Source organism: Panthera onca, chromosome F2 (assembly GCF_046562875.1).
Source record: "Panthera onca isolate mPanOnc1 chromosome F2, mPanOnc1 haplotype 2, whole genome shotgun sequence".
NCBI classification, from domain to species: domain Eukaryota; kingdom Metazoa; phylum Chordata; class Mammalia; order Carnivora; family Felidae; genus Panthera; species Panthera onca.
The window spans coordinates 46448174-46473134 of record NC_138356.1 but is presented as its reverse complement, the minus strand read 5'-3'; the positions used below and the strand labels follow the sequence as shown (position 1 = coordinate 46473134).

Genomic DNA, 24961 nt, shown 5'->3' with positions numbered 1-24961 from the left:
AGGGCTCAATCCCATGACCCCGGGAACCATGACCTGAGCCGAAATCGAAATCGAGAGTTGTACGCTCAACCGACTGAGCCACCCAGGCACCCCTGGGGATAGGTTCTTTAAAGAAGTAATCAAGTTAACGTGAGATCATTAGGGTGGGTCCTATCCAATATGACTGGTGTCCTTAAAAAAAGAGGAAACTGGAAGACAGACATATACAGACAGAAGACAACGTGAAGATACAGGGAAAAGACAGCCAACCGCAAGCCCAGGAGAGGGGCTAGAACACATCCTTCCTTCACAGCCCTCAGAAGGAGCCATCCCTGCTGACGCCTTAATCTCAAGATTAAGAACCGTAAGAACTCTAACAAAATAAAGTTCTGTTGTTTAACCCGTGATGTGGGTACTTTGTTATGGCAGCCCCGGCAAACTAATATGCCTTCTCTCTTCCCTCTGCCATTACCTTCCTTCAGGCAGCTGACCTGGTAGCTTCTAACCAATCTCCCTACTCCGTGCTGGGTCCCCAGTGATCCACCTTCCACACTGCTGGCAAATCTGACCCATTGTGCCCTCCTTGACCACGTAGCCTTTAGGGGTTCCCACCACCTTCAGGATCAAGCCTAGTCACCACAGCATGACCCTCGGGCCTTTCATGATCTGACCATCTCTCTCCATCCCCACTCCAACTCACAGCTGGTCTCTTGCTGTACCAATTCATGAACAAGTTCATAACATGTGGGCGGGGAAAAATCATAGCAGCTATATTAATAGCCCCAAACTAGAAACAGCTGAATGTAATTAACTGGTGAATATGTTAAAAAAAAAAGTTGTGGTATAATCAGTAATAAAAATTAGCAATAAAAAAGGAACAATTCCTGGGGCGCCTGGGTGGCTCAGTTGTTTGAGTATCGGACTTTGGCTCAGGTCATTATCTCGAGGTTCATGAGTTCGATCCCCACATCGGCTCTGCGCTGGTGGCTCGGAGTCTAGACCCTGCGTCAGATTCTGTGTCTCCCTCTCTCTCTGCTCCTCCCCCACTCACGCTCTGTCTCTCTCTCTCTCTCTCTCTCAAAAATAAATAAACATTTTAAAAATTTTAAAAACAATTCCTAATATTCACATAGTACAGATTAACTCTCAGATGCTATGCTGAGCAAAAAAAAAAAAAAAAAAAAGTCAAACAGTAAATTCTATAGGACTATGTTTATGTTACTGTCAAAAAGAAGCAAAACTAATCTACAGTGATAGAAACCAGATGGATGGCTGCCTGGGAGTGGGGGCAGAATAAGGGAAATAAAGAAAAATGGGCATAGGGAATTTCCTAGAGAGATGCAAATAATATTTACCTTGACTGGAGTGATGGCTACACGAGAATTTACATTATTCAAAAGTCAATGACCAAATTAAGAAAACAATTCTACTTATAATTGCATCAAAAAGAATAAAATACCTAGGAATAAATTTAACCAAGAAGGTGAAAGCTTTGCACATTGAAAGCTATAACACACTGATGAAACAAACTGAAGAAGACAGAAATAAATGGCAAGACTTTCTATGCTCATGGATGGGAAAAAATAATACCTTTAAAATGTTTACCCTACCCAAAGCAATCTATAGATTCAATGCAATCCCTATTCAAAATTCCAATGGCATTTTCCACAGAAATAGAATAAACAATCCTAAAACTTACTATATGAACCACATAACACCCCGAATAGCCAAAGCAATCTTGAAAAGGAACAAAAAGCTGGAAGCATCACACTTCCTGATTTTAAACATTACAGAGGTGTCTGCGTGGCTCAGTTGGTTAAGCGTCCAACTTCGGCTCAGGTCATGATCTCGCAGTTCACGAGTTTGAGCTCCACATCGGGCTCTGTGGTGACAGTTCAGAGCCTGGAGCATGGTTTGGATTCTGTGTCTCCCTCTCTCTCTGCCCCTCCCCTGCTCATGCTCTGTCTCTGTCTCTCTCAAAAATAAATAAATTTTAAAAATAAAAAAAATAAAACATTACAAAACTACAGTAATTAAAATAGTATGGTATTGGCATAAAAACAGACACAGAGATGAATAAGACAGAACAGAGAGCTCAGAAATAAAAAGCCATTCATAAATGGTCAACTAATTTATGACAAAGGAGCCAAGAATTCTCACTGGGGAAAGGACAGTCTTCAATAAATGCTGTTGAGAAAACTGGACCACTGTCTTTACACTACATACAAATATCAACAAAAAAAAGATGGACCAAACTTGAACATAAGACTTGAAACCATAAACTTCTAGAAGAAAACATAGGTGGTAAGCTCCTTGATGCTGGTCTTGGGTTTTGGATTTGATGCCAAAAGCAAAGGTGACAAAAGCAACAATAAACAGGCGGACTACATCAAGCTTCTGCACGGTGAAGGAAACCATCAACAAAATGAAAACTACCAAGTGGGAGAAAATATCTGCAAATCCTGTATCTGATAAGCAGTTATCCAAAGTACACAAACAATTCACAGACCTCAATATCGAAAAAATAATCTGATTAAAAAATGAGCAGAGGAACTAAACAGACATTTTTCCAAAGAAGACATACAGATGGCCAACAGGTATATGAAAAAATGCTCCACATCACTAACCAGCAGGGAGACAGAAATCAAACGCACAATGAGGTATCACTCTTGTCAGAACGGCAATCATCCAAAAGATAAGAGATAACAAGTGCTGGTGAGGATGTGGAGAAAAGGGAACCCTCGTGCGCTGTGAGTGGGAATGGAAACTGATATAGCCATTATAGGAAACAGTATGGAGGCTCCTCAAAAAACTAAAATAAGACTACCATATGATCCAGCAATTCCACCTCTAGGTATTTATCTGAAGGAAATGAAAACATGAAATCTGCAAGACCTCTGCACTCCTGTATTAACGGCAGCAATATTTACAACAGCCAGGACATGGAAACAACCTAAGTGTCCATCAATGAATGAACAGATAGAAAAAATGTGGTCTATTTACAGTCATACAAAAGAAGGAAATCCTACCATCTGCAACAACATGGATGGCTCCTGAGGGCATATGCTAAAAGTGAGGTAAGACAGAGAAAGGCAATTACCTTATGACTGCACTTGTACGTGAAATTTAGAAAACAAGACCAAAAACAGAACTGAATTTACAGACACAAAGAACAAACTGGTGGTTGTCAGAGGCAAGACAAGGGCTGGGGAGTAGGTGAAATGGGTCAAAAGGCACAAACTTCCAGTTAAGAAAGAACTCATTGGATATAATGCACAGCATGGTGATACAATTAATAATATTGTATTGCATATTTGAAAGTTGCTACAAGCATAGATCTTAAAAGTTCTCATCACAAGAAAAAAAATTTCAACTATGTGTGCTGATGGGCTGCTAACTAGACTTACTGGTGATCATTGTGCAAATCAAATCATTAGGCTGTATACCTGAAACTAATACACTGTTAGTTGTCAGTTGTATCTCAATTTAAAAAAAACTCTAAAGAGAAAAAAATTAAAAGATGTGAAAGCTTACAATGTGTGAATTTCATTGTATTATACCCTAATCAAGTTGATTTTTAAGAAATAACAATCTCAAGAAATGCCATAGCCCAGTATGTTCTGACTTTTCTTTGTGACATTACTTTCTACAAATATGTACATTCATTCAAGTTTTCCATGCAGAAGAATCAGCCTCAAGAAAAGTGTAATTATACAATACTTTCTTTGCAAATAATGGTGTGGTTTTCTTAGAGAAGAATGCCACTCTAAAGGAGCCAGTTTAAGGCCCAAATCACCAATCTCTGATGTCTCTACCAACTTTCACTTGGTGAACCAAGCTTCCGTTCTGATGCCTTCCTCCCACCCCACAGACACCTCAATCCTTTGGTGGAGGAATCCAGTGGTTGCCTTCAGTGATTCAGTAACAAACCTTCCTGTTCCATAAAATGGATCTATCATTAACTAACAAAAGTCCTCGGAAAATCCGGAAATAAAATAATAATTTTTGAGCTGGAAGGAATCTTAGAAAATATCTAGCTCCACGTTAAAGGTAGGGGAAATCTGAGGCCTATTCTAAGCTTTCAGGATTGGTTAGCATAGAACCAGGATTAAATCCCAGGATAATCTCACTCCCAAGATTCATGTTCATAAAAACCACATATTGTTTTCAGAGCTGAAATTTACTTATTAAAATGAAGATTTCCTCACCTTGAGTCCTTTATGAGCCAGAGCTCGTCTGTAGCACGCTTTTACATTCCTGTTATCTATCTCAAGTGCCCGATCACAATCCTGCTTTGCCTCTTCAAATTGGCACAGCTTCAAGTAACACAGAGCTCTGGTAGAATGTAATTATGAAAGCAATTACGTATTATGAAATGCAAAGACAACACTATAAATTTAGATAGTTAATAACAATCAGAACATAGCTCAATAAGTCTGTTAGCTGTCTCATTGAAACCTAACATTTTACTCTAATTATGGCATTTTCTTGCAATATACATAATTATGGTACTGGGGATACAAATGCAAACAAGTACAGCTCAGGCCCCTCAAGAAGGCTATAGTCTAAGTGGAAGAGACAATTAAAATAAGCAAACATAATAAAATCTCAACAGGATGCTCTGGGAACACACAGCTGAGAATCTTACCAGATCTGGTGGGGCTGAGGCAAAAGCAAGAGTAATCAGGGAAGACTTCCCAGAAGAAGTTACATTTAAGTTGAAACCCAGAGTAGGAGGTGAGAATTATCCAGTGTGAAGGCACTGGGCTGAGAGTTAAGATGCAGGAGGGGAGAGGGTGGCCAAGGGCCCAGCAACGGCAGAGTCTCACAGTGAAAGACAGAGAGCAAGGTACTCTTGATGAACTAAGTGCCATATGGCTGGCTGGGTGCAGGGATGAGGTAGAAGGGCGGTCAGGCCAGATGGGGAAGAGCAAGGAGCCTGAGCTTTATCCTGAGCTTCCAGCAAGTCCACCAATGGGTTCTCAAATAGGGGCTAACATGTTCACCATGTTTTAGGAAGATTAGTCGTGCTGCAATTCAGAGAATGAGACGAGAGGGAACAAGTCTGTGCTGTGGAGGGGGTAGCAGACATCTCGGAGGAGACAGTGGTGATGGGACATGGGTGAAGGGGAGGGCAGAGAGAAAGGCTCCCCCAAGAGGAATTTAGAAGTAGGACATCCGAGCTTGCAGACACACTAGGAGAGGGAGACATCGGTCAGGAAGGCAGAGAGGAGCGGAGTGGTTAGGTCTGGAGCCCACACAGAGATTTGGGGGGGACACAACTGAAAGGTAACGGAACTGAAGGGAGGATGCAATGGCTCAGAGAGCATGCAGAGTGAAAAAGGGACCTACACCTACAGAACCCAGAGAACGGCTGGGAAAGAAAGGCCCATAGAGGAAGAAAAGAGCCAGGCAAGTGAGTGTCTGCACTGATGCCAAGAGGAGAGGCGGTTTCCAGGGAAAACTGAGTGGCCATTAATGCCCAGAACCGCAGAGACTGAACAGAAGAAGAGTAGAAGACTACCTGTTGGAGTTAATGACAAAATTTTTGGCAAAATAGTTGCCAATAGAGGAAAACATGTACAAAAACAAAGCAGTGAGAAGTTAAATTAAAAAGAATTCATCTAAAATAGCTAGGAAATCTTGTGCTAGGAGTCCCTGCTCTTTAGGAACTAAGCCTTCTTCCTCATCACCCCAGACTCTACTTACTCCAATCACCAGATTTCTAGAGCGATCTTTTACCATTATGTGGTATAGATGGCCTCTAAACAGCTTTCCAGAACAATCTGCCTATTCTTGCTATGCACTGAAGGATGCTGGTCCCCTCTCTTAGGACTTCAAGAGAAAAAGGACACTTAAGAACTAGTTTGAAAGGGAGGTGACTCCTGCTCCTACACGGAGGATGATGCGCAGACCTGACTAAGCCACAGTGGGTCCAAACGGCCAAGACGGGACAGTGCAGCAACGTCAGGGCGGCGAGGACGGCCTGCGGAACCTGTGTAGCAGACCAACCAGACGCCCAGCCCGCCTCATGCTTTCCATCTCTCTGGAACTTCTATGGCTCCATCTCTTTAAAGAATACTCACCCAGGACAATATGCTATATAAATTGTCAAAATGATGGGGAAAAAATTCGGCAATTAATTTGTATGTTTTAACAAAAAAAAATGAACGTAAGAAATACATAAAGTTACAAAGAACTTGCCTGTTTGTATAAATGGCACATTCCTTGTTGTTAATCTTTAAGCATTCAATGTATTTACTAAGGGCATCTTTATAGTTTTTGTCCTTTACACATTGATTTCCTTCTTCTTTAAGGGTTTTAAACATTTTTTCATCTATGGGACACCCCCCAAGGGGAAAAAAAAAAAAAAGAGGAAGGATTCATATAAGCACCTCTACAAAATCTTCAGTACATCTGTAAGTAGATATTCTATTGCAAATTAACCTGACCACACATACCATGCAGAGCTGAAGTCTAAGTGGAACAAAACTTGGTATACAAATTAAAAAGACAAATTGGCTGTAAGTAAAAATTACACAATTATTACAATATTTTTTCAAATTAGAAAATAAAATATAAGTAATTATATTATTTTATCCATATTGGTATGTCCTCTGCTGAAGATACAAACATCTACAGTGTTTGGTGGGAAAACTATTTCATGAAAAATGAACAAACAAACCTGTTCATGCCTGAGGCAGACATCTGGCCCCGCATTTCCTTGGAAAATCACACCTCCTCCACCCTCTGTCCTGTAGTTTAGGTAAAGCAAACCGTACCCTAGCCCTACCATTTGGAGTAATCTTTATTTTTTTACTAATCAGCACATCATATTTCTTTTTTTTTTTTTTTCAACGTTTTTTATTTATTTTTGGGACAGAGAGAGACATAGCATGAACGGGGGAGGGGCAGAGAGAGAGGGAGACACAGAACCGGAAACAGGCTCCAGGCTCCGAGCCATCAGCCCAGAGCCTGACGCGGGGCTCGAACTCACGGACCGCGAGATCGCGACCTGGCTGAAGTCGGACGCTTAACCGACTGCGCCACCCAGGCGCCCCAGCACATCATATTTCTTTAGCCACAATAATCTACTTGGTCAGGGATGGGCCTATGAGAGCCAATAAGATACACTTAAGATTTCTGTGGCAGCTTCTGAAAATTCTTGGCTCTTTCCAGTGGAAAATGAGGAGGAAAGGAGGAGCTATTCTGCCATCCGATGATACAAGGGGAGAGTCTGTGTGTCTAAAAATGGGCTAAAAAGAGCAACAGAGAGGTCAAGATAGAGAGCTAAATAAGAATCCCCGAATCCTGAATCCAACCATCCCTGCAGCTACATTACTTGCGGACTTTTCCATGGTACGAGCCAGTAAACAACCTTTATTGCTTAAGCCATAAAGGGTTGGGTTTTCTGTTATCTTCAAAGAGAGAGTCCCAACTATTACCATTACCTGTTATCATGCAGTGATCATGGCTGACTCTCTGTTTAGGATCCATTTCCCCTTCCTAAGAGTGCCTTGATATTCATTCAGCTATCACCCCTCTCCTATTAACCCCAGGTGTTCAGGGGAAGCTGACTCCACTGATCAAGAACTCAGGCCTAAGCCAATCCAGGCATGGCATTCCTTCATCATAGGGACTGGCTCAGGAATGGACACATGACCCATTAGAGTAACTACCATTAGATTCTGGGCCAAGAAAGGAACAGGATAAAAAAGCTAGGGTTTTAGGTGTAACATATTTTCTCATTGTTAAATTAATGTCACCCAAAGCAATGGCGTCTCTCGGAGCCTTTAGACATTCTTAAGTGCACACATGAAGCCTAAAACTGCTGCAGTTCTATTATTTTCCATCAGAACTTGAGCCCTGATGAGCTGTGCCTGATTTTAGGGCCTGCCTGAGCCCTTTCAGTTCCATGAGCCAAAACCATTCCTTACAACCTGTCAATAGATTTTCTGTTACTTGCAATCAAAGTTTTTTAACACACATAAAGTATGAATATCTAAAGTTTTAAATCTGTGTAAATTACCCAATGGAGTCACCTGATATAAAAATCCATAAATTAAAATTTAAAATATCTTTAAATTTTATAATCTAAAAATCTTAACACACTAAACTTATAATATAAACTTGGAATATTAACAATAATCTTATTTGTCCCCTGCACAATGGCATGAAGTAGTAATCACAGAATATTAAAAAAAAAATTTTTTTAAGTTTATTTATTTATTTAGAGAGAGACAGAATGAGCAGGGAAGGGGCAGAGAAAAAGGAAGAAGAGAGAGAATCCCAAGCAGGCTCTGCACCGTCAGCACAGAGCCCAACACGGGGCCTGAACTGCCGAAACCTGAGATCACGACCTGAGCCAAAACCGAGAGTCAGACGCTCAGCCGACTGAGCCACCCAGGCATCCCAATCACAGAGTATTTCTAATGAGTCATGTTTCAAAAGATGTCATACAATGGGGCCAATGACACTCCCCATAAACCTAGCATATATAAGCCCTAAAACATAAACAGAGTATTACTCTGTTTTAGGGCTTATATAACTTGCTGAAAAACTTTCCTTAAGCTTTTCCTCCCCCAGTGTTTTTAAACCTTTGGTATCTATTCTAATAATCACATAAAAATGAACAGAAAGAGCTGATTATACTTGTGCTTATAATTAGCTATCCCATATCTACGGTACAGTTAGTATATTCACTCTGTTAACAAACAGCTACCCTTTACTGACCAAATGCTTTGTGTGAGGCTCTAATGGCAAACTCTAGAAAACCAGAGAGCCCCACGATCTTCCAAGGACTGCTAAATAATCATAAAGCCCTGGGGCACCTGGGTGGCTCAGCCAGTTAGGCTTCCGACTCTTGATTTTGGCTCAGGTCACAATCTCACCCCAAGTCTGCTTGGGATTCTCTTTCTCCCTCTCTCTCTGCCCCTCCCCTGCTGGCACACGTGCGCACGCTCTTTCTCCCTCTCTCTCAAAATAAATAAGCATTTCAATAAATAAATAATCTTAAAGCCTCAGCAGATGTTCCCTGCATCTTCTTTCTAGTCAATGAAGAGGGTGAGGGTCTAAGAGAAGCCACTGGAACATCATGACTCAGGAATCTCAGGGTGTCTGCAAGATGAGGCTCAAGGAGATATACACAGAGTTCCTAAGCAGGCAGGAGAAATGGGGCCTCAATGGCTTTACGCAGAAAGCAAGAGTGAAGTCAACACTTATTAAACACTGTACAATGTGATGAGGTAGGTACTAAGGGAATGCAGATATGTTAACAACTATGATATAAGGCAGAAGAAAATACCTGCTAGATATTTACATTGTAGGATTTTACTTTATTATTTCAAACACACCAATCTTATTATTTTAGCCCTGCCACATATAGGCATAGTAGTAAACTAATGCTATTTCTTTTTCTTATTAATAATTATGCTAACTTAACCTTTATTATTTTGTATGCACATCTCCATTTATTCCTAAGAACTCCATGAGATAGTTACATTTCTTCCTTTCATACACACTGGGACACTGGATGCATGAAACAACTTAAGACTAGTTAGAGGGAGAACAGGGTCTTAACTTAAACCTGGGTCTGATGCCTGAGTTCATGTCCTTCTCCTTCTGCTTTACCGAGAAGATATACACACAGCTCAAGACAACCCGCACAAGAAAGGATTGTAGGCCTCCCCTACCTGTGATGCCAGGCTGGGAATGGCTACAGGAGTCTCCCACTTGGTCTGGGGGTGTCTCTGTGGCAGGCTGCCAAGCTCGTAAATGCGTGGAAGTGGGCACAGCAGGAATGGGTGACAGCTTCTCCCGCCAGCTTGGTCCATCCAGATTCATTAAAATTCTTGTTATCCTAAAAAGAAAATGAATTTTCTCGATTAATCATGCCATTTGTTTTTTATATCCATGAAGCTCAAATCAAGAGTAAGATTTACAAACATTGCATTTGTGTACTTCCCTGTAGAAAACAGTCTTAAGCTGTCTGCTGTCCACAGACCTTTAAATGGTCTTTAGAAGGACTTTTAAAAGTTGCCAAAAACTATGTTAACTTTAGATCCTTTTTGTAGAAGAAAAAAGCGAAGCCCTTCCTAACTGGTTCAAAAAATATATTTAATGTATATGCAATAAAACTGTATTTTTTTGAAAAAGTGAAAAATAAAAGCAAAATTTAGAAGGCCTAAAAGAAACGTCTTGCATAACATTTAATGTAATTACTAAATTGATAATGTATTACTCTGGAGAATAACCAAAAGCACTTCAGAATTTCTATGCCCAAACCATACACCAAAGACAGGTGTTCAAGACTAGCTGCCGAAAGTGATGAGGACAAGCTGTAATGTGGAATGCTGTTTTTTCTTAAAACATTTCCATATTGCTAAGATACTCTTACCTTTATTTTTTTTGCCTCTAAAATTATCCATTAACTACGTTTTCAAACACATAATGATGAAGGGACAAGATACTGAAGTCTACTACAAGGGCCCTTGTATTACTGACATTTACTCATGACCATCAAAAGGTTCAGATTAACATCTCCGATTATCACTGTGTCATCATTTTAAACACACAAAATATATTTAGATTTAAAACAAAATTGAATCATGTATTTGAAATGAAACTGGTTTCAAAAAGGTGTGCCCCGGGGCACCTGGGTGGCTCAGTCGGCTGGGCATCCGACTTTAGTTCAGGTCATGATCTCACAGTTTATGAGTTCAAGCCCCGCACCGGGCTCTGTGCTGACACCTAAGAGCCTGGAGCCTGCTTTAGATTCTGTGTGTGTGTGTGTGTGTGTGTGTGTCTCTCTCTCTCTCTCTCTCTCTCTCTCTCTGACCCTCCCCAGCTCACACTGTCTCTCTCCCTCTCTCTTTCAAAGATAAACAAACATTTTAAAAAAATTAAAAAAAAAAAAAAAAGGTGTGCCCCAAGACTGAGAAGGTTTACTGGTAATTAGGAGAATGCATTCAAGTTAGTTAACTCAATAGTACTTTTTGTGCGAATAGTTTTTATTTATCTAGACACAAATACAATGCACATACTTTTTCCCCAGTTTTTTAAACTGAAATTTCAGTTATGCTGAAATTGGTTATGCTAACCAACTCTCACATATTTTAGAGAAAAAAAAATTTTTTTTGAAAAACAATGTAAAACCACCCACAAATGCAGAAAAAAAAAAAAGCTTTAGAAAAAAGAATTTTCAAGCAAAACTTGTATTACCAGCAGAGAGGAAGGAAGAAGCAGCTGAAAAGAGATGATGTGTTGCCAGGGAGTAAATAAGTATATGCAGGGAAATTTAACATATAAGATTCCTGGAGAGGAAGAGAGGAATATGGTTAATGGAAGACAGAAACAAAATAAGCACAGATGTTTAAACTGGGGGGGGGGGGGGGGGGGGGGGAAGCTGTTGTTGCTCACATGGAAAAGCATAAATATGGGATTCATGAAAAGGAACAGTGAAATTTTAAAAATTGATATTTTATAGAAGAAATACAGCAAAAAAAAGCCTCCTCACCTTCTTATAAAACATCAGTAAGAACCAATTAAAAAAAATTTACAAGTCAATCTATATAAAAGGACCTTCATGAGGACATATAAAAAGTATAACACAATCCTCAAAAAGTTTAAACATAGAATTACCATATGACCCAGCAATACCACTCCTGAGTATACACCAAGAGGAACCAAAAACAGGTATATAAGCAAAACCCTGTGCACAAAATGTTCAAAGCAGGCCGTTCACAACAGCTCAAAGATGCAAACAACCCAAATGTCCACCATCTGATGAATGAATGAACAAAATGATATATATTCCTATGATGGATTATTCAGCTATAAGAAGAAATGAAGCACTCACATATACCACAACAAGAATGAACCCTGAGAACACTGTGTAGGTGAAAGAAGCCAAACACAAAAGGTACCTCCTCTAGGACTCCACTTATAGGGACTACCCAGAATAGGGAAGTCCATAGACAGAAAGCAGATTACTGGTTTCCAGGGGCTGGGATAAGGGAAAATGAGTGATTGCTTAATGGGAACAGAATTTCCTTTTGGGACGATAAATGTTTTGGAATTAGAGCGAGGTGGTGGTTATACAACATGTGAATGTGCTAAAAGGCCACTCAATCGTATATTTTAAAATAGTGTTCCCTTCTGTGAATTGTACTTCACTTTTAAAAACTATATAGTGCAGCAGGTTCAGAAATGTAATTACAGCCTGTCAGATATAGATTTCTCCCTTCAGAACTTCCAGCCTATCACTGTGAACTGTTATTTCCTAAAATACCTTTCAACAGGCCTTTCCTCTCTGTCAGCTACTTCAGGGGCCTTCCCAACTTTGTTTCACAAGAACCTCTAACCGTGAGAGGATTCTACTTTCCCCAACTACCTTGGATATGACCAGACAGAGGAGGACGGGCAAATTCAAAGCAGAGCACAGGAGTGAATTACGCTGTTAGGGAATGACTTCATTCAACACATTTTACTGAGGATATTTACTGTATGAGGTACTTCAACTACAGAGATGGATAAAACACAATTCCTGACCTCACAGAACTCCCAGGAGAATGAGAGAAAAATAATTTTACAAAAAGAGAGGGACAGAGAATTTACAAATAATATGGAAGCTGTGTAATAAAAGGCACAGTGTTCTGGGGTCACTGGGAAGAGAGCCTGAAATACATGTTTGGTGAGGCAGGAGGTGGGTGTATCTGTGAAAGTCACTTCCTAGAGGAAGCAGACCCTCTCCTGATAGACAGGAAGGAATTAACTAGACAAAAAAGAAGAAAAGTACCTTCAAGCATATATGAGGCAGTAGATGACACTTTGGCAAGGCAGCTGTGCCAACAGGGCAAATGGCTGGAGAGCTCCCACGTGATGCTGCCTGATTTTACAAGATCAAGGCAACCCTGATCTTGGGTGAATGCCCAAGGTTCCAGCTAGCCCCACTCTAGATCCAATAAACAGTATATATCCCTTTTAGACAGGTTCCACGTGACCAGAGTGAACGTTCCAGGAGATGGCCATTGGCTCTACATACAGATCTTTCCAACAGTTTTCTCCAAAGTGTGGCGAAATAATGTAGGGAGGTAAGGCATGATTTTATAAAATGAATTAATCCAAAACATGCCACTCTCATTTCCTAAAATTTTTCTCAAGGTTTCCTCATGTCCCATCAGTGCTCTTCAAAGACCACCTCAGGTACTCTCTCTCCAACAACTGAAGTCTACACAAAGGTGGCCTGGCCTGTTAATCCCCACCTTCCTAACCATTTTTCACAGTTGGAGATAACCTGTCTTGTGTTTTTTCATCTAACTATATTCTGGTTTGCTTAAATACAGAGACTATATTATTTTTCCCCATTTTGTCTCTTTAGGTCGTGGGGGGGTGGGGGATATGGTACACCAGACCAACACGGGGCACAGCGTAACGCACATAATTATACTTTGGACAAATGGAATCAGAAAATATTATACATAATTAGAAATATTGCCCAACTAGTAATTTTCAAATTTCACCTGAAAGCCATTTGAAGTCTGGAAATTCTTACCTTCCCATGCTCACTCAGGGGGTAAATAGGTCATAATATAAATTAGATCCAAATTCTTTGCTATTTCACCATTGTAAGTTAATACTCATCCTAGATGAGTGTCTATTTAAAGGGCATATTACACAAATATCTAGCAGGCTCATGAAGACATCCGTTCTCCTGAGGAGAAACAACAGATATGTTTCCACTGACAGCTGTGGTGCCAATGAGCATGTGCAAACCCTGTAGGAGAAGAAGATTCAACATGGCAGTTTTCACTACATTTTTGGATTCTGTCCTATAATTAGTACTGATTTACAACATCACTGAAAACACTTCCTAACTCCACAGATATTTATAAATACTGAAATTAAATGCTGTGCGTTCAGAACAGCAAAGATCTGTACCCTAAGTTAAAAAAAACCCATAATTACTGAACAGTAATAAATGGACCGGGAAACAAATACAAAGGTGTCAGAGGACAACTCAAAATGTACTGCAGGACAGTTAGAAATTAAGTTAGAGAGAAAGAACTGTTTGGTTTTGATGGGAGTGAGAGAAGGCGATCATTCATGCAAAGTAAATAATAGAACGGTCTACACTTTGGTAGTTCTTGCAGGTGGGGAAGAGAAAAATGTAGCTCCATTGTAAAACAACTAGACCTCAGGCACTGCTTCGGGTTAGGTTACCTGTTAATACTGTCATTCGCTAGCTGGATTGTGCAGTCCATTTGCAACACCGTTTTATAATCCACATAAGCTTTCTGATACTGCTCTAAAGTTTCATAGGCCATTGCTCGTCGAAGAAGAGGTTTGATGGAGAATGGATGAAGTTCCAGAGCCCTAAAGACAAAAATATTACATGTCACTTGTTCTGAAAATTACTTTTTAACTTATACTAACTGAACGTACACTACGGTACCGGACTCTCAGAAATATTTTTATGTATCTGCCAGTCCATATTGGGGACCTAGGAACATACTAGAAAGGCAAACTCAGAGTAGAAGAGCAATCAAACTTGCATACCTCATTTCAAACAGTTCCAAAGCACTCTGGCATTTACTCTTTCCCCCACTGAGCCTGAGCTCCCTGGCAGCAGGCAATGTGTCTCACCCCCTCCAATGCCCCTCCCCTCCCCTGTGCCCTAACAGAGCCCACCGTGGCACCAGGTACAAAGTAGGCTTTCAAAAGATTCTTGTTACTTACTGATGGATTAAAAGGAAAACTTTTATCTACACCTATGTGTTTAACAAGGCACCTTAGCACAGAACCACAGAAGCTTGGAATACATTTTGAAAATCAGCTCTCTGAACTTCATACAGTTTATTATGATTTACTTGCTGCCAAAGGGCTTAAAAAATAAACTGGAGGGAATCAAGGAAGTATATGAGAATTCCTTATAAATCATGAATTTTCATCTTGCACTTTTTAGGCTACGAAGTATTTCTAACATCACTAGAACATACAATCAAAAGACTGAATTTATGAATGAAAACTATCATACTTAGTTTTAACAAACTTAACTAAAATTGTAAAGTATGGTGTGCACAGATCCTCGGAAGAGCCCACTTTCTATGTAACCCACGAGTGAATATCTGCTGCACCAGACTGTCCACACTGGGGACGGCAGGTCTGCTCTTCTGGTTAACTCTTCTGTTCCATGCAGCTTATAGATCAGCTGCAGGGAAAGCACGAGTGAGGGCTGCTTTACTTTTTCTCCAGCAGTCTTGGGGATCTACTGTCTATTCCTGTCTACAGTGACCTGGCAAAGAGCAAGCTCTGACAGGACATCTACCGTGTGCTAGTCACTGTAGACATTCTCACAAGCCTGCAGGGTAAACAGTCCCACGTTCATCCCACGTTCATTCTGCAGGTGAGGGGATGGAGAGACATGGGGCCATCTGCCCACATGTCAGTTCTTTTGAATTTAAGCTTCAGGAAAGCAAGGACACCACCTGTCCTAAGCACCACTATATTCCCAGTGTAGAGATCATTGCCTGGGCCAGAGGAAGCACTTCAGCAAACACCTGATTGAACCAATGCTCTTTATACCACAAAACAGTGCAAAAACACTATAAATAAAGGAACTTCACTGGAGTCATCTGCCACTGGGACTCCTTCACAATTCTCCACGTCATACTCAACTGCACGTGTGGGTGCACTCCCGGGCTGTGTACCATAGAGGCTGTCATGAATTAGCTTCAGTTCTTTAAAAAATAACACATTTTGTTCCACCCAGGTGTTAGGATTATGGGTTATTTTAATGATCTCCTTCATACTGTACTGGGTTTTAAAATTTTTTTTCTGTAACACATACGTATTACTTTTGTAAACAGTATAAGTTACTTTATTTTATTTACCTTAAAAAAATTTCTTCTAACATTTATTTATTTTTGAGAGAGCACAATCGGGAGAGGGGGCAGAGAGGGAGCCACGGAATCCAAAGCAAGCTCCAGGCTCTGAGGTATCTACACAGAGCCCAATGCAGGGCTCGAACTCACAAACCGTGAGATCATGACTTGAGTCGGATGCTTAACCGACTGAGCCACTCCAAAAGTTATTTTAGAAATTAAGATCAAGTAAAAGCTTTTAAACACTAGAAAACAGATCTCTGAGCATCAGGATCTATCACTAGTACCACTGCCTTAAATCTAGCTTAGTTTCATGCTTCGAGGATATTAATGGCATGAAGAGGGATTGTAAATACGTGTAATACTTACACAACTACCTCATTTCCCCACAACTACCCCATTTCACCACTGACTTCCAATGCCCAAGGTGCTCTTTAGCCACTCAAGATGGATTTGAGGTAGGTGTGGAATGTAACACTGCGTGAGATGATGCATTTAATTTTTAGCACTCCCAGCCTAGTAAATGCAAGGTTTTTTCTCTTTAACCACAAGCCTGAAAATGAATACGAGCTTATAAATGGAGATTCTGCTAAGAAAAAAAAAAGGCATTCATTCATAAAAACACAGAGAATTTTTAAACCAGAGCTTACAAAAACTTAACTATTCAAATTAACACTTTTAAGGACCTACAGAATCTTCTAATTTGAAGCCTGGCAGAGAGCAGCAGAGGAGCAAAAGCGAAGAATTATCAGGCAACATTCATTTTTATTGAGCCTGTCAAAATACCCTTGATGGAAAGTCACTGAAAGATATTTTCGTGTAGTTTAGAGAACCCAAAAAAGTTCTCTGGCAGATGGGAAAAGTGAAGACTTTTTTTTAGGTGATAAAGAATCCTGAGAACAGACGACAAAGGTAATTTCTAGGATAATGGTTTTAAACTTCAGCTTAGGCATCATAACCCTGTTTCGTGGCTCGCCTGGAAGTCTAAAATAGAAACATGGAGATACTGTGGCCAGGAGACGGGCAGGGCCCAGAGCTCCCTGAGCTCTCCCAATACCCCTTATACTCCCAGTAGTGATTCTCCCAGCACACCCCGGGACAAACCTCAGAGGAAGTGCTTCAGAACAAGCCCCCGGAATTCAGACACATAAAATCAAACATTTTCTTCCCAAAATGCATACAAAGGTATAGATCATAGGTCAATCTACGAGAGCTAATTCATAGGATCCCCTCCGCTCCTTATTTTAAAGTTTGCTCCCGTGAGTTTTTCTTTTTCAATGTTTGACTCCAGCTACCACTTGCCTTGTAATAAGGGCTCATGGCAGAAAAAACAACTCTCCAAACAGCAGACAATTAAGTGAAAAACTAAATAGGCTTCCGTTAAAATGTATGCAATCTTCTTGAGATGAAAAGAAAATACAGTCCTATTTCTGCTACTAAATAATTCCTAGTTCACACAGATTTTAAATACATTCATTTCAACATGTTCGCAAAAGCCAATCATGGTTTCTCTGGCATTAAAACGAGTTTGAGACTCACTGCTCTGGAGTAAAATCATCTCATACCCCTTATGTTGGGACTCATAAACCAGGTATCAAGAAAACACCGAAGTAGGTCGGCCTCTACGGAGGTCAGCACTGACCAGCAGAGCAGGATTCCTTGGCCTACAACACAGCTCTTATCTAAGGACATCTTAAATAAACCACTGCCACTTCCCTCCCCAGAAGGCCATCTCCTGCTCTTCTTCAAGACAAACCTCCATTCTAGCCTCCCTAGACACCATGGCTGGAATCCCATCGTTGACTTCCTCCCAGATCGACACTGAAACACAACAAATTTTATGTCTGCCACCTTAAACCATCTCACTTAAGGATAAAGTGAATCCATTTGTTTTGCAGTGGCCCTAACTATAGGGGTCTCAAGTTTTTGTTTTTTTACAGTTTAGTTTTTGAGAGACAGAGACACACACACAGCGTCAGTTGGGGAGGAGCGGGGGGCGGGGGGGGGGGGGGCGGACAGAAGCCCAAGCAGGCTCCATGCTGTCAGTGCAGAGCCCAACTCAGGACTTGATGTTCGAACCATGAGATGATGACCTGAGCCAAAAGTCAGACACTTAACCAACTGAGTCACCCAGGCACCCCTAGGGGTCTCAAGTTTTAATTAAAGTCCTGAACTTGCTTACTGCAGGAAGACCTAAGACCAGTCTGAAAGGTATTAGCAACAGACACTTGAGCTACAAGGTTCATAGCTGCAAATCACAATGTGCTTGATATTCCACAAATTCACATGGTCTTGTTGGTTAGTTATGTGCAGTGGTGCATGTTTAACAACCGGCTCTCCTCCTAGGGAGAAAACCCCAGATTTGTGGGATTTGCCAGTTTTCACAGTATTAGTATTCCAAACAAATTGGTAGATTTCAAGCTACCAATTTGACTTCAACCAGCTCACAAAATTCTAAAAATACAACAATTAATTAGTGTGAGCTAGCACAACAGTGGATGGGGTCTACAGTCAGGCCCAAGTGAACATATAGTATTTACTTTTAAATACATAAGATTGGGAAAAAGAAATCCAAGCCCCTCAACACTTTTTTTAAAAAATTCAGGCACAGATATTATAAGTTTTTACCCATATCAATATACTGATACTATCAATGAAAAATAATTAACTGTTCATCTTTTTTTTTTTAATTTTTTTTTAACGTTTATTTATTTTTGAGAGAGAGAGACAGAGCATGAGCGGGGGAGGGGCAGAGAGAGAGAGGGAGACACAGAATCCGAAACAGGCTCCGGGCTCTGAGCTGTCAGCACAGAGCCCGACGCGGGGCTTGAACTCACGGACTGTGAGATCATGACCTGAGCCGAAGTCGGCCGCCTAACCGACTGAGCCACCCAGGCACCCCTAAACTGTTCATCTTCTTGGAAGGTTATCCACATAAATTATTGTTCAAACTAGGACTTTTGAGAGTGAAAAAGGGTGACAGTAATAATTTTACCACACAAGAGTAAACCAGGACTGTGAACATCAAACCAGGACAATTTATTTGCTAGATACTTAATAGCAGCTTCTTTCCAAAGGGCTCCTGAAGCAGGTTTATTCCTTGATAGTGGAAGAAAACAGTAGTTTTTATTCATGTAAATATATTCACCAATTTCAGTATGTAACTTGTTGAGTAACATGGGTGACCACAGTGCTTGAAGGATGCAAAGCTGTATGTAAAATATGGCTCTGGTCCTCACAGAGCTCAATATCCAATGTAGTGGATGACACAAGTACCCACAGGTGTGAGAGTGACAGTGCAAGGGTTACAGCCATGCAAGTGACCAGGAAGGCAAAGAAGAGGGAGGGGTTAGTTGAGCAGGGATTTCAGAGGCAAAGATGTGCAGAGGGCGTTACAGACAGTGGACCAAATGAGAGCAGAAAGCTTGTTCAGGGGGCAACGTGGTAAAAAAGGAGCCTATAATTATCTGGAACACCATACTGAGCCACTGAATGCCTATTTGAAACACAAAATAATGCTTCAGGAAAAGTTGTTCTGACACTACAGTGGATTGGAGGCGGCAGAGAGGTTAGATGGAAGGCTTGTCCAGTAGTCTAGGATATGAAAAGAGCGTGAATTAAGGTGGTGGCTGTAGAAATGAAAAAAGTTGCAGTCTTCTATTAACTGTCTTCAGTTAGAAGAAATTTATGAAAGAGATGAATTTATGACTTCCATGTATAATTCAACTAACATGTCTTAAAAAAGTGTCTTAAGAAATCAGACTCATGCAAAAATTTAGTAAGCAATTAAATACTGCATTCATCACACTGGAATGGTAAAACTCTCTTGAGAAACCTGAAAATGGGCAGTTTACCTGGTACAATCTTGAATGCAGCCGCTGCAGTTTCCTTCTTTTAGGTAACACGCTGCTCTATTTGAATATAAGATACTTAGATCATCTGCGCTTCCACTTCCTAAAATCACATTTAATTAAACACGGTTAAAATCCATTAGCGCAGTCACAGTTCACCAGCACAAGACGACTGAGGTCTCCAGGGACACTGCAGTCCTGCAGGCCGCCCATAATGCGGCGCCCCGGGAGCGGCCCCTGCCCGCAGTGGCCTGCCCGCGCACACGCTACGCATTCCACGGTGCTGCCCGCCCAGGTCGGTGCCACCCCGCCCTGGGTCTGTTCCGCATGAAGGAAGCACGCACGCGAGCGCCTGTCACTGGGCGGCGGCCCGGCAGGTCCCGTGAGCCGCAGCCCTAGGGGAGGCGCGGGCGCTGCTCGCCTACCTGCAGCCTCCAGCTGCGCGATCGCCGCCGAGTACTTGAGGGTCGCCTCGGGGAACCGCCCGCTTCTGAACAGCTCGTTGCCCTGGCTCTTCAGGCCGGCGGGGCCGAGAGGGGCGGCGGGGGAAGGGGGCGCGGTGGTGGGGTCTCCCGCGCCCCGCTCGCCGCCAGGGTGCCGGCTGGCGCCGCCCTCCGCCGCCGCCGCCGAAGCACGCGGTCGGCCCCGCTTGTCCGAGCCGGCCCCTGGCGACCGACCCCGCCGCGGCGCGCCCCTCTCCGACCGCTTGCCGCCCTCGCTCTTGCCGGTCAGCTTCTTCTGGATGTTGCCCATGGCGCACGGCTCCGCGGCGCTTCTGGCTCCCGCCGGCTCCGCGCCCTCTGTGGGAAGTTGATGCGGGAAGTGAGTGTTTGCATCATCAGGAGAAACTACCTACCGCGGCTGCCGCGGGGGTGTCTGCGCAGACGCACGGCGCAGCGCCCGAGGGGGCGGGTCGCGGGAAAGGCCCGGCGGGCACCGCCCCCGCGGGCGTGGAGGCGCGGTTCCCGGCATCTCCAGGGGCAGGTCGGCTCCGGGGCTGACCGCCTGGCCCGGTCCTCCCGGCCGTGCCTGGAAGCCGCCCCGTAGTTAACTCGTTAAACGCCGACGGGTTCGAGGCGGAATCGCTGTCCAAAGTCATTCCCTATGTCAAAGCATACGTGGCGAGCTACAACTTACAAAATATGTGTACCCTTCTCCCATTTACAATTTACGAATGAAGTTACTAAACCTTGAATACAATAATTAGTTGCACCCAACGTCAGAGTACCATTTTCTTACGTTAAAGGACTAGGAGAAAAAGATAATGCGAAAGTGAAATAAAATCTAAGTGATTAAATCATTTAAAAATGAATTTAGCAAAGAAGTGATATAAAATAGGTACCAAGTTTTTAAAAGGAGCCTTAAAAACAATAAATTTCCCATTACAATGCTTATGCAAACGTAAATTCCTTTGATCTTAATTGAAAGATTTCAGAGCCCACTTTGGATCCTCTCTTTCTCTCCCCCTCCCCTGCTTGAGCTTGTGTGTGCGCTCTCTCAAAGTCTCTCTCTCTCAAAAATAAACGTTAAAAACAACGAAAGGAAAAGAAAACCACAAATATTTAAATGAAAATCAGTGGATGCTCACCTTAAGGCAAGCGCTGAGTATAAAAACACACATCCAAGTGTAATAACCAAAACGGGCTTCATTATGAACACAATAAAAAGATCTTGTTATAGCAATAAATCCTGAGATTGGACCCAGCAAGATTATTAGAGCAAGGCTCCAGTGTTCGTCATCTGGTATCTGCTGCTCAAGTCCCCTCCCAGCATAAAACCAGATAAAAGCATAGATCAGTGTCAGGAGAAACAAGACAATTTAGTACTATTTTCTATTACCTTGTACATTATCCCCTCAAGTCTGTCTATTACTAAATAGCTGCAGTTTATTCGGAACTTAATACGGGTCAATATCTTTACATACATTATCATTAACCCTCAAACCAAGTATTATCATCCCCACTTTACAAATGGGGCAACAAAGACACAAGGAAAAAGCTAAAGAATGTCCTGGAGCAAAAGAGCTAGAAATCAGCATAACTGGATTATGGGATTCCAGGGAAATGAACTGAAAGTCATACCTCTTTCCTTAAGATTGAAATGTCTTTGAACAGCTTTGTTAGTCTCTACAAAGGTAAGCAGAGGCCCAAACATGAAAGACCTGTGAGTTCTGGCGGTACTGAACTAACTGTGGAACATTCCAGAGGAGTTGTTCAGGAGGTGGCTCCAAAAGTAGCTCAGAGGAGTGGCCTTATCTTGACTCTTCAGATGAGTCCTAATTAGCTTGGGAGTTGCTGATATAAACAGGATCATCGAAGTTTGGGTATGGATGAGGTCACTCAGATCTTCTGAAGGATTCTTAAAAAATACTAATACTTAAAGGATGATCAGAAGAAAAACCTCCAATGGGATGGAGAAGTATATAGAAATGAGAGAAAACCCAGGAGGGAGTACTGCCTCAGAAACCAAGAAAGAGTATTTCAGGGAGAAAGGACTCAACAGTAACAAATATCAAAGGAATGGATGGCCAGCAGTGTCAACTATATAAGGCCTATAGAGAACCATTAGATCTAAAGCCACAAGGACTTACTTCAGTAGCCTTCAATAGTTTGGGCAGTTGGTAGATGCAAAACTCCTCAACAAAAATAGCAAACCGAATCCAACAGCCTATACAAGGATTATACACCATGACCAAGTGGGATTTCTCTCAGGAAGTAGTTCAACAGTACAAAATCAATATACACACCACACATGAATAGAATAAGGGGAAAAACCACATGACCACAACTGACATTGAGAAAGTGTTTTACAGGGACACCTGGGGCGCCTGGGTAGCTCAGTTGGTTAAGCATCTGACTCTTGTTCTTAGCTCAGGTCTTGATCTCAGGGTCATGAGTTCAAGCCCTGTGTTGGGCTCCACACGCTGGGTGTGAAGCCTACTTAAAAAAATAAAAATAAATAAAAACAAAAAGCATTTTACAAAATCCAACACCTTCTCATGACTTAAAAAAAAAAAAAAGAAAACCACTCAGAAAACTAGGAACAGAAATGAAATTTCTCAATCTGAAAAAGTACAATTATGAAAAACTCAGTCAACATCATATTCAATGGTAGAGTCCTAAAAGTTTTCCCCTGAAGATCAGGAACAAGACAAGGATACTGTTTTCACTGCAGCTACTCAACATTATACTGGAAATAGTAGCCTGATCAATTAGGCAAGAAAAAAATAAAATAAATTAAAAAATAAAATAAAATAAGCATCCATATTGGAAGGGAAAAAGTAAAACCATTTATTAACAGATGACATAATTGTTATATATTATTATATATATTTTATATTATGCATATGTGTTTGTATGTGTGTGTTTATATATGTGTGTGTGTGTGTGTAACACACACACACACACACACACACACACACACACTGAAAAGCAAATTCAGCAATTTCAGGGTATAAGATATACTAGCAATGAACAATCTGACAATTACAACAACAATCCCGTTTACAATAGCGTCATACGAATAAAATTTAGGAATACATTTAACCAAGGAGGTGAAAGACTTGTACGCTGAAAACTACAAATCATTGCTGGAAGAAAACCAACAAATGGAAAGGTATCTCTTCATTACCGATAGGATGACTTAATTTTAAGGTACCCAAAGTTATCTACAGATCTGGCATAATTCCTAACAAATTCTTACAGGCTTTTTTGCAGAAATGGAAAAGCTGATCCTCAAATTCATATGGAATTTAAAGGAGTCCAGGATAATCAAAACAATCTTGAAAAAGAACAAAATCAAAGGACTTACACTTCTGATTTCAAAACTTACTAAAAGTTCCAGTAATCAAAACAGTGTGGTACTGACATAAGGATAGACATCTAGACCAACAGAATAGAACTGAGAGTCTGCAAACCCATATTTATCTATGGCCAGTTGATTTTTGACAAGAGTGTCCAAGTCCATTCAATGGGGAAAGAATAATCTGACAAGTGGTGTTCAGACAATGCATTTCCACATGCTGAGGGGGAAAAAAAAAAGCTAAGTTGGACCCCTTCCTACATCAATCAATCAAAATAAGTTAGTAATCTAAATATAAGAGCTAAAACCATAAAATTCTTAGAAGAGAACATAAAGGTAAATCTATATGACCTTGGATTTGGCAAAGGATTTTTATATATGACATCAAAGGCACAGGCAACAAAAGAGAAAATAAATTGAACTTTATCAAAATTAACAACTTTTGTGCATAAAAGGGTATTATTAAGATAGTAAAAAGACAACCCACAGAATGGGAGAAACTGTGTGCAAGGGTCTAGTATCCAGACTATATAAAGTGCACTTATAATGCAACTATAAAGAGACAATCTAATTTTTAAATGGGCAAAGAACTTGATAAACATTCCTCCAAAGAAGCTAAACAAATAATAATAAACACATAAGATTGGTTAACATAGTAAGTCATTAGAAAAATGCAAATCAAAACCATAAGGAGTTACCACTTCACACCCATTATGATGGTTATAATCAAAAAAGTAAACTATAACAAGTGTTTCAAGGATGTGGAGGAATTAAAATCCTCATATATTGGTGGGACTATAAAATGGTATAGCCACTTTGGAAAATAGTCTGGCAGTTCCTAGAGAAGTTAAACACTGAGTTGCCATGTAACCCAGCATTCTACTCCTAGTTATTAAAATTAAAAACACATGTATAAACACAAAACTTGCAGAGCCACATTATTCATAATAGACAAAAAAGTGGAAACAGCCCAAATGTACATCAACAGATAAAGTGTAGTATTATCCATGCAATAGAATATTTGTCCATAAAAAGGAATAAAGTACTGACACATGCTGCAACATGGATGGACCTTGAAACTATTATGCTAAGTAAAAGGAGCCAGACATAAAACACCACATATTGTATGATTCCATTTATATGAGATATTCAGCACAAGCAAATCCACAGAGACAGAAAATAGTGGTTGTCAGGGGAGGGGTGATGGAAGTGACTGTTAATGGGTATGACATTTCTTTTTGTGATGATAAAAAAAATGTTCCAGAACTAGACTGTGTTGATGGTTGCACAACCTTGTGAATATATTAAAATCCACTGAACTTGAAAAGGATGAATTTCATGATATATGTATCCTATCTCAATTTAAAAAAAAGGAATGCTTATTTCACTTTACCCTTGATGAGTCAGAGGATACTTTCTTTCTTTTTTTTTTTTTTTTAAACCCCCATG

General features: G+C 40.9%; 1 protein-coding gene across 2 annotated transcripts in view; it reads right to left on the bottom strand.

Annotated features, from left to right (window-relative positions):
* The window catches only part of SPAG1 (sperm associated antigen 1), a 70985-nt gene that overhangs the window by 6853 nt on the left and 39171 nt on the right, over positions 1-24961 (bottom strand). For both annotated transcript variants that reach the window (XM_060611014.3, XM_060611017.3), the window contains 6 exons: positions 20137-20511; positions 19715-19814; positions 14200-14352; positions 9672-9838; positions 6184-6316; positions 4188-4314 (listed from right to left, as the gene is read on the bottom strand). In XM_060611014.3, coding sequence (XP_060466997.3) covers positions 4188-4314; positions 6184-6316; positions 9672-9838; positions 14200-14352; positions 19715-19814; positions 20137-20511 — 1055 coding nt within the window. The remainder of the gene's footprint in view (positions 1-4187; positions 4315-6183; positions 6317-9671; positions 9839-14199; positions 14353-19714; positions 19815-20136; positions 20512-24961) is intronic.